This window comes from Cydia amplana, chromosome 11 (assembly GCF_948474715.1).
Source record: "Cydia amplana chromosome 11, ilCydAmpl1.1, whole genome shotgun sequence".
In the NCBI taxonomy this organism is placed as follows: Eukaryota; Metazoa; Arthropoda; class Insecta; order Lepidoptera; family Tortricidae; genus Cydia; species Cydia amplana.
The window spans coordinates 17,448,993-17,460,835 of NC_086079.1; the positions used below are offsets into that span (position 1 = coordinate 17,448,993).

The 11,843-nt window shown below is 38.6% G+C and overlaps 1 protein-coding gene across 1 annotated transcript in view; it reads left to right on the plus strand.

The window, feature by feature from the left end:
* The window catches only part of LOC134652096 (F-box only protein 32), a 44,511-nt gene extending 40,767 nt beyond the window's left edge, over window positions 1-3,744 (plus strand). Inside the window, exons 5-9 of the mRNA XM_063507261.1 lie at window positions 203-384; window positions 948-1,040; window positions 1,415-1,572; window positions 1,725-1,833; window positions 3,642-3,744. Coding sequence (XP_063363331.1) covers window positions 203-384; window positions 948-1,040; window positions 1,415-1,572; window positions 1,725-1,833; window positions 3,642-3,737 — 638 coding nt within the window. The 3' untranslated portion in view covers window positions 3,738-3,744. The remainder of the gene's footprint in view (window positions 1-202; window positions 385-947; window positions 1,041-1,414; window positions 1,573-1,724; window positions 1,834-3,641) is intronic.
* Window positions 3,745-11,843: the final 8,099 nt, after the last annotated feature.

Below are 11,843 nucleotides of genomic sequence, written 5' to 3' on the forward strand. Positions count from 1 at the left end.
CTTCCCGCTGTCTGTCTGTCTGTCTGTATGCTTAGATTTTTAAAACTACGCAACTGATTTTGATGCGGTTTTTTTTAAATAGATAGAGTGATTCAAGAGGAAGGTTTATGTATAATTTGTAAACCCGTGCGAAGCCGGGGCGGGTCGCTAGTGGTAGATAAAAGGCAATAAAAGTTGCCTCACCTGACATCCTGCATTTCAGTGGCCACATCGAAGCAGAACCTGAACGCCCTCCGCGCGCTCCTGGGGGCTCTGGGCGCGCTGCGCGAGGCGGAGCGGCGCGCGTGCTGGGGCCGGCCGCTCGGCTCGCGCGCGCTGTGGGGGCACCACGACCACGCCATCGCCAGGATACACCACATCGCAGACAGCATCCGGATACAGGAGGTCGGTCACTTTCTTCTCAGTCATCGTGGTCGATGAACGGCCCTTAGTATTTGCTCCGGCTATTTCTCTCACCATCCATCCACCGTCACCTTGAATAGGTTTATAACACTCGGGTTTATGTAAGGTCTATTTAATTGTCGTCAAAATTATTTTTTATTTATGATGGAACAACTGAGCCTAACAGTATCATATCAGTCTAATCTAGTCGTATGCCTCGCCGGTTATTATATTCCACACCATACAAAGGCAAACAAAGATAACAACATTTCGCCATGCGAATCGTTTTTGATGCATCCGCTAAAATTGCCTTAGACTTTCCAGTTACGCATAAAAATGTATATTACTAATTTAATATCACATCAAAGCAGAGACTGAACATACCACATTACATTGAAAATGAATTCGCCGTGAAAACTCCGTTGTAACACGACGACGTGTCTCACTCTCAGCCAAATACAGTTAGCAGTTATGTGTTTTATTTCAATTCTATTTAACTTGTAAAGTTGTAACAAGTGGAATCATGACTAATGTATATTACTTATTTGATATTTGTCTCATTCCAGCCGGGACCAGAGGTAGTGCCTAAACTTCACGATTTGCCCGAGGAGTGCATCAGGGAGATACTACTGAGGATAGCGGACCACAGGGATTTAGATGTAAGGCTCAACTAATGTTACTCCTTTTCTTGATGCTATTGTTGCTAGGTTACTTACCATACTCTACTTCAAGAAAAATCTAGTTCCTCATTTCCAAAAATGATGTTGTCAATAAAAGCATGGTCTACAAAACTTGGTAAACTTGTATGTAAACATACCTTTTAGTTAAGTCCGTTTATTTTAAGTATGCTTTAGTGAGAGCGTTTAAGGAACTAAGTGTTCATCTCAATATTATACCTAACAATGTAACCTATTATCCTGTCGCATACTTCTGTTGTTTCTCCAATAAATAAAATAAATATTTTTTTTGTCGAATTATCATTAAGAACTCCTATTTCTTTATGTCTATCTAAAGTCTCGACCTACGTTTCTAGGCGGCGTCATCAGCATGGAACGTGATGGCCTCCGTATGCTCGGAGCAACGCACGTGGCGTGAACTGGTCGCATTTCACTTCACGCGTCCTCAGATCGAGACCGTCACCAAGGACAAGGAGGATGTTGACTGGAAGAGTGTATTCCACCAGCTCAGGAAGTAAGTCTACCCCTAATACCTTCAAGTAGCGTTTAAATTGGCACTTTCGTGCTTTTTTAATGCTTCGATCTTGCAGGATGATTCCGATCATAGGTCGTTATGTTTTACTAGACTTCGTCTTCAAGTCAATGTAATATTCCGTTTGTTTCCAGATTGTATGGGTTGCGGCAAGACGCGCAGTACGCGGAGACGTTATCGCTGTGTCGCCACTGCAAGTGCCTTTTCTGGCGCTCGCTGGGGCATCCATGCATTGCTGATCAGGTTAGAATTTAGATTAAATTTTAAATTAAGGCCAATGTGGCTAATCCCATCATAGGGGCTATTCCGTCCACGAGCGTATATTTCTTCGATTTTTATCGTAGGACAAAAACCATCTGCTTTTGATTGCTGAAACTGTTTTGTCGAGAAAATTATCAGTTAATGAAATTACGATGGAATTAGCCACGTTAACCTTATAGAAGAAATGTAACTAAGTCACATATTATTATAATCTTGGAATGGGGTAATTTATATACACACGTTGGATGTTGGCATTTTAGAAGTGTTGTAAGTTGTAAGTACATTCACGTTTTATTTAAAACTTGTGCATTTTTTAGGGTTCCGTACCCAAAGGGTAAAAACGGGACCCTATTACTAAGACTCCACTGTCCGTCCGTCCGTCCGTCCGTCCGTCCGTCCGTCCGTCTGTCACCAGGCTGTATCTCACGAACCGTGATAGCTAGACAGTTGAAATTTTCACAGATGATTTATTTCTGTTGCCGCTATAACAACAAATACTAAAAACAGAATAAAATAAAGATTTAAGTGGAGCTCCCATACAACAAACGTGATTTTTGACCGAAGTTAAGCAACGTCGGGCGGGGTCAGTACTTGGATGGGTGACCGCTTTTTTTCTTGTTTTTTTTTGCGTGTTTTGCTCTATTTTTTGTTGATGGTGCGGAACCCTCCGTGCGCGAGTCCGACTCGCACTTGGCCGGTTTTTTCCAAAAACATCATATTGTAATTGTTGTGGGGAATTTTAAAAGCCAATTTTTCCTCTGGCTTTAGTCCAGCATTTGGTCCGCTCGGCTATCCTACCCAATTAGGCCACTAAGCGCCAGTTGCACCATCTCACTAACCCGGGGTTAATCGGTTAAACCGTTAACCCAGTGTCAAATTTTATTGGTAACTAAAATAACCATGGCGACTCCAGGTTTAACCGCTTAACCCCGGGTTAGCCGGGCAAGGGGCCCTATGTAAATGAATAGTAATGTGGTAAAAGTTTTTGTATCTTTGTGGATTTTTTTTTAATAGTATTATTATATTTATTTTTTTGTACTCCGACGTTTAGAGACTTTACACATCTCTATGTAATACTTTAGTTTGATTTGATATTTGCGGCTTAGATGTAGGCCTATTTTATAATTTCTGATGTGTTTTTTTTTGCTCGTATGTAAATTCCATGTAGACGTGTAAAAGTACCCTTGTGGCTTGTGACCACAGACAATCCAACCTCTAGACATAGCATAGTCGCGCTACCCCCTCTGCCACACATACGGTAGCATTACTCCATCTTCGAGTCAATCCTGTGCCGTGATTGGTCCGTGTCTTTGAACGGACCAATCACGGCACGGGATTCGCTCACCTCGTCCCCCCGCACCCCCGTATTTTTGGCAGCATCGGTTTCATGAAAGAATTGGCCTAAGCCATAGAAGGTAGCATCTATAGAAGTGGTCTACACGTGCCTCCGTGAGGGACAGAACATATAAATTCGACCAATCATAGCGTTGCATTGCGCCGCTATGATTGGTCGAATTTATTTGTTATGGTGGGCAACAAATGAATTCGACCAATCACGGTGGTCAATTTACGGTGGGGAATAAAACAAGATGTGAGACTGTGACAAGGGCAAACAATCAAACTGCTACTCCTACTGAAAGATACATAAGACTATCCCGTTCTGTCAGTTATCCCCACCACTCATGCCCAATCCAGTTATACTAGATTCATGGCCTAAGCTCAGTCTAGAGGTTGGATTGTCAGTGCTTGTGACCTATTTGCTGAGTAAATGTTGGTGTTTGGTGTACCAGTGCCCGGAGTACCGCTCGCGCCTGCGCGAGGCGGGCGGGCCGCTGCCCCCGCACCCCGTCCCGCCCGCCGCTTTCCTCAAGTTCTTCTCGCTGTGAACACGCAGTGCAGCTCTACTATACACGAGGCACCAGACCCGTTACCATGGTAACGTACTCTCTACTTTGTCCGACTCACTCTACTGTAGCTTAAGTAGCTGTGGCCCCAACTTGGAGGATATAATCAAACGGAGACGCCATGTCTGTAATTTTCTGTACAAAACAGTCTGCCGATTTTTGCGGGGGAGGGGAACGTCAAATGTATGTGTAACGTAAAAATAGCCATGTCAGATAAACGTCAGTCCATACATTGTGTATGACCGTTGGCCGCCTATTTTCGATAGAGGGGAAAGCCTGTTAATGGCTACTCCGTTTAGTTGTATCCTCCAAGGGCCCCAATGGTAACGTACTCTCTACACTACATTGTCCGACTCACTCTACTGTAGCTTAAGTAGCTGTGGCCCCAAACGTCTGAGTTGATGTCTTATCTTATCTTATGTTGTTCGGGGGCCCCTGTGAATACACTTCGACCCATAGGGATCTTTTGTGCAATTACCCCCTAGGAAAGACATTGATGACTGAGTTGATGTACTGTAACTATTTTACTTGCGACACTGAGCCGTCCGGCGGGCTTATTGTGAGTGCTTTACTTTTAGTACCGAGTGAAATCGACTTACTGTAACTATTGTATTTTTGGCCCCGGTCTGAGCCGGTCTACTGTAGCCGCTATACTTATGGCAGCAGGCAACCTAGTCGATCCCCTGTTCTATATTTATATCATCGGATGTTCAAGATTACTGTCTGCTTTTCTGACATTGATTGTCCTCGCCGACAGATATAGCTACACATTTCAAAAATTGGAGTTCAGTATGAGTCACAAGTAAAATAGCTACAGTTAATCGTCGGAACAGTGAAACTAGCTATAGTATTGATTTTGTGTCCAACTGTGTACAACAATTTCAATAAATGTGTTATAATTATTTTTACAAAACACTGGACTAAACGAATTAATATTTCGGAATTAATATCCCCTCAATAGGGACGCAAACCTTAATAATATATATTTTTCCATTCTAAAATATGTGAAATACACAATTGTGCTAATCTTAATACATATTAAGATTTAGATCATCAACAATATTTAAGACTATACATAAATTATGTGAAGTAATCATGTACTAACCATTAATAAGCAGAAACAATGAAATGTACAATATCAAACGAGAATTCCTTATGATATTTGCAACATACACTATTAGTTGCCTGTGTAATACGATTTAAACCTTGTTTTTTTATCCTAAATATTTTTTATATTATATAGGTCCTATTATAGGAGCTCCTAGGCTCCTATATTATAGGAGGCAAACGAGCGGACGAATCGTCTGATAGTAAGCAATTATATACCGTCACCCATGAACACCCGCAACACCAGAGGGGTTGCAAGTGCGCTGCCGGCCTTTAAGATAAAGGTCGAAGGGCGTATCGGTCCGGAAATATCGCGGACGACAGTTTATTCATTTTAGGATATAGTTATAATCATAATCCAGTACATGAACTCACTATAATAACTATTTCAAATATCGAAAAGCGACTGATAAACGATCTCGGGCTTATTTAAGGCCTACACACACGTTTTACATAACTAAAATTTAAATGTACGTTCAGAAGCAGCTAAGCGGATGAGTTGTCCAAAATTATGTAAAAACTACTTTATTGTTAAGAGAATTAGAGTGCATATATCATTTTAAAGATATCGCTCGTTTAGTTATTTCTGCTACTAACTTATTTAACCCTTTAACCGCCAATGACGTGAACAAGCGCGCGGCTACAGCCCAATATCAACCTTCATGCATTCCGACAAGGTTCACAATGACGCGCCACACACGATAGGCGTGGCGGGCAAAGGGTTAATCTTTTGATAAATCCGGCTAAAAATGTATCCAAACGAAAAAAATCAGGTATTCAAAATGTGTTCCATTTTAAAAATCGTTAAGTTTTAAATGAATGTACTAAATGTATGGTCTAAGGATGGGACATTTCAGTAATGTGTAGTTATCGATAAAATTAGTTACTAAATTTAAATTCTCTACTGTAATGTTGCAAATTTGAAATGTATTGAGCTTGTTATTGTCTATTATAATGTGATTCTACAGGTCTTGTGACGTAGGAGTTTTTCAGGGTTTAGAAAAGCCAAAAATCTGTTGTAACAATATATCTGTACCCGTTTATTCATTTAGTCACAAACGAGGCAAATACATTAATTTATTATAACTCATGCTGTCAAAAATATATACATAATATAAATTATTAGGTGAACAAGGCCTCATTTGGACATCAAAAATAATTAATTATTAACTTATGTGGTTGTTACTAAATTAAAGTCCAGTGAATTCTTATAAAAACATTGAAAACCATTGAGCTGCCAGTGTATTTATATTTAATGTAATAATCTAAGTAACCAGCTGTTAGATAGCATTCAAGTAATGATTTTGTCCTTCCAATTCGTCCAACAGTATCACTACGTTTATTCTTCTATGCACATACTTTGTTTAAAAATTCTGTCACTATTTTAAAATTTCTGCATATTGACCAGCGCAGTCAAAATGGTTAAAAAAACAAAGAAAACCTGCACTGCACTAAATTAACATTTTTTGCGAAGGCGTTAAAGCCCTTACCATGAGTCACTGACAGTGTCAAAACTGACATATACGCTATCGAAAACGTAATTTACTTTCTATACATCTCGTTCGCACTAATATGCGAGTACGAGCGAGATGTATAGAAAGTAAATTACGTGCTCGATGGCGTTTATGTCAGTGACAAACTGAAGGCATATTTATGTCGAATAACTAATCATGTCTTATAGTGTATACTTAGCTATCGAATTAATCGATATCGATTTTTTATTTTATCGACTACTAATCTAAATGTAGATTACAACACTACGCTTGATTGAGTGAATGTTAATTTAATTTGATTATTAAGTTATTCACATTTTTTTTGTTTTTGCGTACACTAATGCTTGTTTTAATGTAATGCTTTAAGAACTTAATGTGATATCACCAAATTTTTTTGTTACTTATATCAGTTATATCGGAAGTTTGTGTTTTGTTATATTATATTATTTTATTTATAAGCGAAGCAGCTTGGCAAATTGAAAATTTTTGCGTAATATTGGGTTCCTTTTGTTAGATAAATACTTTAAATAGGATAATATACAGTATACCTGTGTCTTATGTATGAAACATAAAAGTATTAAAACGTAAGATGCATTCTGTTTTGTTTTGTGATACCATAAAATATGGATATTAGTAGTGGACAGTCAATTGAGGTTATATGCCCATATCTTTCTCTCGTGACTGTTCAAAAGATAAGAAAGAGAAAGGTAGATGTAATTGAGTACTTTAAAAAGTAAGGACTAAGGACGCTAAGCATGAATCATTTTGTACATTGACCCGTCTCTTTCTATCTCTATCGTACGCGCATAATTATATTGCTGTCCTGCCGATATGATGCCAGCGGTCAGTGCCACTGTGCAAGTGGAAAAATAATACATATCATTATGCGCGTGCGATAGAGATAAGAACAGGCGGTTCGATGTACGAAATTCTTCGTGCTAACCGTCCATACTTTACTGTCACGATTGGTTGACCAAATTATAAATATAAGGATGATGCCAGAATATTTTTGAAATAAATCTGTCTGTGCGATATATCCAATTTGCCGGTAACATACTATATCACAACTAGTTTTTAGAAATCGCTGAACTAACGCATCTAGGTTATAAAAATCAATATTTTGTTACATAATCGTATGAAATGCATTGTAAAATAAGGAAATTGTAAGTTTTTCCCATTTCTGTACAAAAGTGCGTCCGCTGAATATGAAAACTTTTGTACATTGACCTGTGCGAGCGCGACGGCAATATAAATTGTGCGTGTGCGATAGAGACCAGTATTGTAAGGTCAATGTACGATATTATTCCTGTTCAGAAGTGGACTTTTTGAGCGATTTAAGTCCATTCTTAACAAGCGATTAAACTATCTATGACAAACAAGTTATAATCGTTTAATTACCTAATAAAACATTAATTTAAACTTAAATCGCTTTTACTCTAATGAATGACATCGAATTTTGGGGGAAAAATTCCGGTCTCTAAGTACATTTATGAGAAAAGCATCGATATCGATAATTGAGGTTATCGATATAGGAACTCCCTACGCGGTTACTAAATTTTGCCCTTGTCGATGTTTGTTAATGTATTAAATTTGTTTAGGCCTAACTGTTTGTTGATCTGTCTGTCCGTCAAGATATCAGAACTCATTTAAAACTTAAGTCTGAGGTACACTTTCGCCGTACCGCTTAGAGTAGCTGTTGATATTGTGATATGTAAGGATAAAATTATTAGTTTTAAGGCGGTCTTCACATTGGAATCCGCACGCCGCTTCGGTGTGTGAGCGAGACATCGCCATAGATCTATGGCGTTGTCTCGTTTACACACAGGAGCGACGTGCGGATAGGCATCGGTGTGATGACCTTAGTCCCATTACTAACAACAAAATATTCATTGATTGTACTAGAAAAGTATTAAAGTGTAAGGAAAAAACACGTTTTGAATTTGACAGCTAATGTACAGATTTACAGGTTCCGTACAGTACACGGTACATACCAGAGGGCCTACCGCCAACCACGTTCCCTGTCACACTAACGTAAGAATTTACAAGTGCGACAGAGGCAACACGTAGAACGTGGCTCGCGGTAGGCCTTCAGCTGTCAATCGTTTGACAATTTAATGACCAGAAAACATACACCATCTTCAGCTGTCAAACTTGAGGACACGGTTTTTTCCATAGATGGTAGTATTTCTATACATACGCCATTTTCTATCTCTGTCGCACGCGCATAATTATATAGAGCTAGGGAAGCGAGCGCGAGCGATAGATAGGGAATGGCGGTTCAATGTACGAGATTCCTCGTGTTCGTCCTTACTTTGCAATCAATGAATCTTTTCTATAAATAAGTGTAGTGTAGATATTATCGAATGCAGCTTCTACTCACAGTCACTAGCTGTCGTTCTGTGATGCGTTTTGTTTGTGCAAGGGAATTGTTTTCATTGTGTTCTAACTTTACTGTACTTTGTAACGGTATTTTGAAATAAAGTTATTTTGAATACAATGTTGGGTTGTTATTTTAACTCCATATATGTATTATTAAATTATACAACGGGACTTAATCGCGTATCTAAGTTTTAAGATTTAAAAAAGATTTTAGAGGTTTTTAGATGTGTAAAAATCGTGAAAGTTTAAATCAGTGTTATCCATATATGTAATTCAAATATTAAGCTAAACTATCTAAACTACTACATACAACTACTTATAAGCTAAATTAGTAGGGAAGTAAAGAGTAAAGATACCTTCCCTCCTAATATTGTAAATTCGAAAGTAACTTTGTCTGTATGTTATATGTTCAAGCTTAAGGGCCAGAAAAGAGTAGCGTCTCCCGAGCGTCGACATCTATTAGTCAACTCTATGGCTGCTGCTCAACGCAACATTGGCGCTACTGCGTATCGAGAGCGACGGTGTTTTCCATAGACGCCGACTAGCCGACGCTCTAATCAAAAGACGCTAGTGAAATCAATACAAACAATAGTTTTAGAGGCACCTCACACTAGCGTCTTCTAAGGGTGTTATCACACCAATCGATCGATCCACGTCAATCGATAGTTTCTACCTAGAAAAATCGATCGATCGATTGGTGTGGTAACACCCTAAGTCCCAAGGAAGTACATTTTGTCACAGAAATCTTCATTCATCCCAGATGAAGTCGCAGACAAAAGCTAGTAGACTATAATGCTTACCTGAATGAATTTTTTATAGTCAATTTGAGTTATCTATCACTTCTGGGCTTGGAGGATATAATCAAACGGAGACGCCATGTCTGTAATTTTCTGTACAAAACAGTCTGCCGATTTTTGCGGGGGAGGGGAACGTCAAATGTATGCGTAACGTAAAAATAGCCATGTCAGATAAACGTCAGTCCATACATTGTGTATGACCGTTGGCCGCCTATTTTCGACAGAGGGGAAAGCCTGTTAATGGCTACTCCGTTTAGTTGTATCCTCCAAGCTTCTGGGGCCCGTTTCTCAAAAGCTTGTATTACAAGTTACAAGTTTTTGAGAAACGGGCTCTGGTCGTATTCTCTCATCATCATCTTCCTCGCGTTCTCCCGGCATTTTGCTTCGGCTCATGGGAGCCTGGAGTCCGCTTGGCAACTAATCCCAGGAATTGGCATAGGCACTAGTTTTTACGAAAGCGACTGCCATCTGACCTTCCAACCCAGAGGGTAAACTAGGCCTTATTGGGATTACTTATAGTCCGGTTTCCTCACGATGTTTTCCTTCACCGAAAAGCGACTGGTAAATATCAAATGATATTTCGTACATATAAGTTCCGAAAAGCTCATTGGTACAATCCGTCCGAGGTTCGTATTCTCTATTGTACCTAATATACCACTATACCCTAATTCAACCGAAGATTTAGCAGTGGCTAGACTGGCTAGTTCATTACAAAAAAAGATCTTCCAGCCAGGTGACTTCCGGTGACCGAAATGAATCGTTCTATTTTTGTATTGGCATAATACAAAACCAAAGAGAATATAATCACTACGTACAAAACCATCAAAGATCTTGGCTGCCAAAAGTTTAGCACTTGCACGAGGCTTATGTTGAGGCGCAAGCTGATCCTGTCTGCATAGCTCGTGGGTAATTCGATTACTTCGCTAAAAGTTGTTTATTTAATAAACAAAATGTACATTTTCTCGTCTTTCACCATAGAATTAATATGACTAGAACAACTGTCAATATTCAAAAGTGGGCCCAAAAATGAAATGCAAGTGTGTGCGTAAATTGTCTATGTAAGAACAAAAATAGTGATGTCATGTTACAACATATTAATAATCTGTCGATGTTTGATTGCTTTATCGACTACTTTTTAGGGTTCCGTAGCCAAATGGCAAAAAACGGAACCCTTATAGATTCGTCATGTCTGTCTGTCCGTCTGTCCGTCTGTCTGTCCGTCCGTATGTCACAGCCACTTTTCTCCGAAACTATAAGAACTATACTGTTGAAACTTGGTAAGTAGATGTATTCTGTGAACCGCATTAAGATTTTCACACAAAAATAGAAAAAAAACAATAAATTTTTGGGGTTCCCCATACTTCGAACTGAAACTTCAAAAAATTTTTTTTCATCAAACCCATACGTGTGGGGTATCTATGGATAGGTCTTCAAAAATGATATTGAGGTTTCTAATATCATTTTTTTCTAAACTGAATAGTTTGCGCGAGAGACACTTCCAAAGTGGTAAAATGTGTGTCCCCCCCCCCTGTAACTTCTAAAATAAGAGAATGATAAAACAAAAAAAAATATATGATGTACATTACCATGTAAACTTCCACCGAAAATTGGTTTGAACGAGATCTAGTAAGTAGTTTTTTTTTATACGTCTTAAATCGCCTAAATACGGAACCCTTCATGGGCGAGTCCGACTCGCACTTGGCCGCTTTTTTTTTATTCAAATGTGTTATTTTAAACGTTAAAATTCTACGACATTATGATGTATAAATAACACGTGCACTGCGTGTGCTATCAAAATCGTTGCAGACTTATCTTAATGCAACTCTTACTGTGTTGGAAAGTGAAGTTTAAATTTACCGCTAAACATGAGCACCTTCAATAAGGTATAACAATCGTTATTATTTGAAGTCGGTTATAAAAGCTAATATCTTAATGATGTCTTGTGAAGAAATAATTACATAGCTATTAATATGCTGACAAGTTATCGATACTGTCATGTACATTTTGTCAAGCCCTAGCGTAAAGTAACAGATTATGTTTTTACACAAAATATTTTAAATTATAGACTAATATGATAAAATATTAGCAAACAAAGGAAGAAAAACTTATAATGAACTTTATAAACCGGCTTCTTACACTTTTTACGCTGTTAATTTGACAAAATATCGTTATGAAAATTTCGCTCGGAATATCATAAATCCTCTCAAATGAGTATTTGCTTGGATTATTTGGCACTGTAACACTGAAATCCAACACACTACAATACACCATCTTCACTGAATTACTTTATTTAATACTTTTCGTCCTAATCC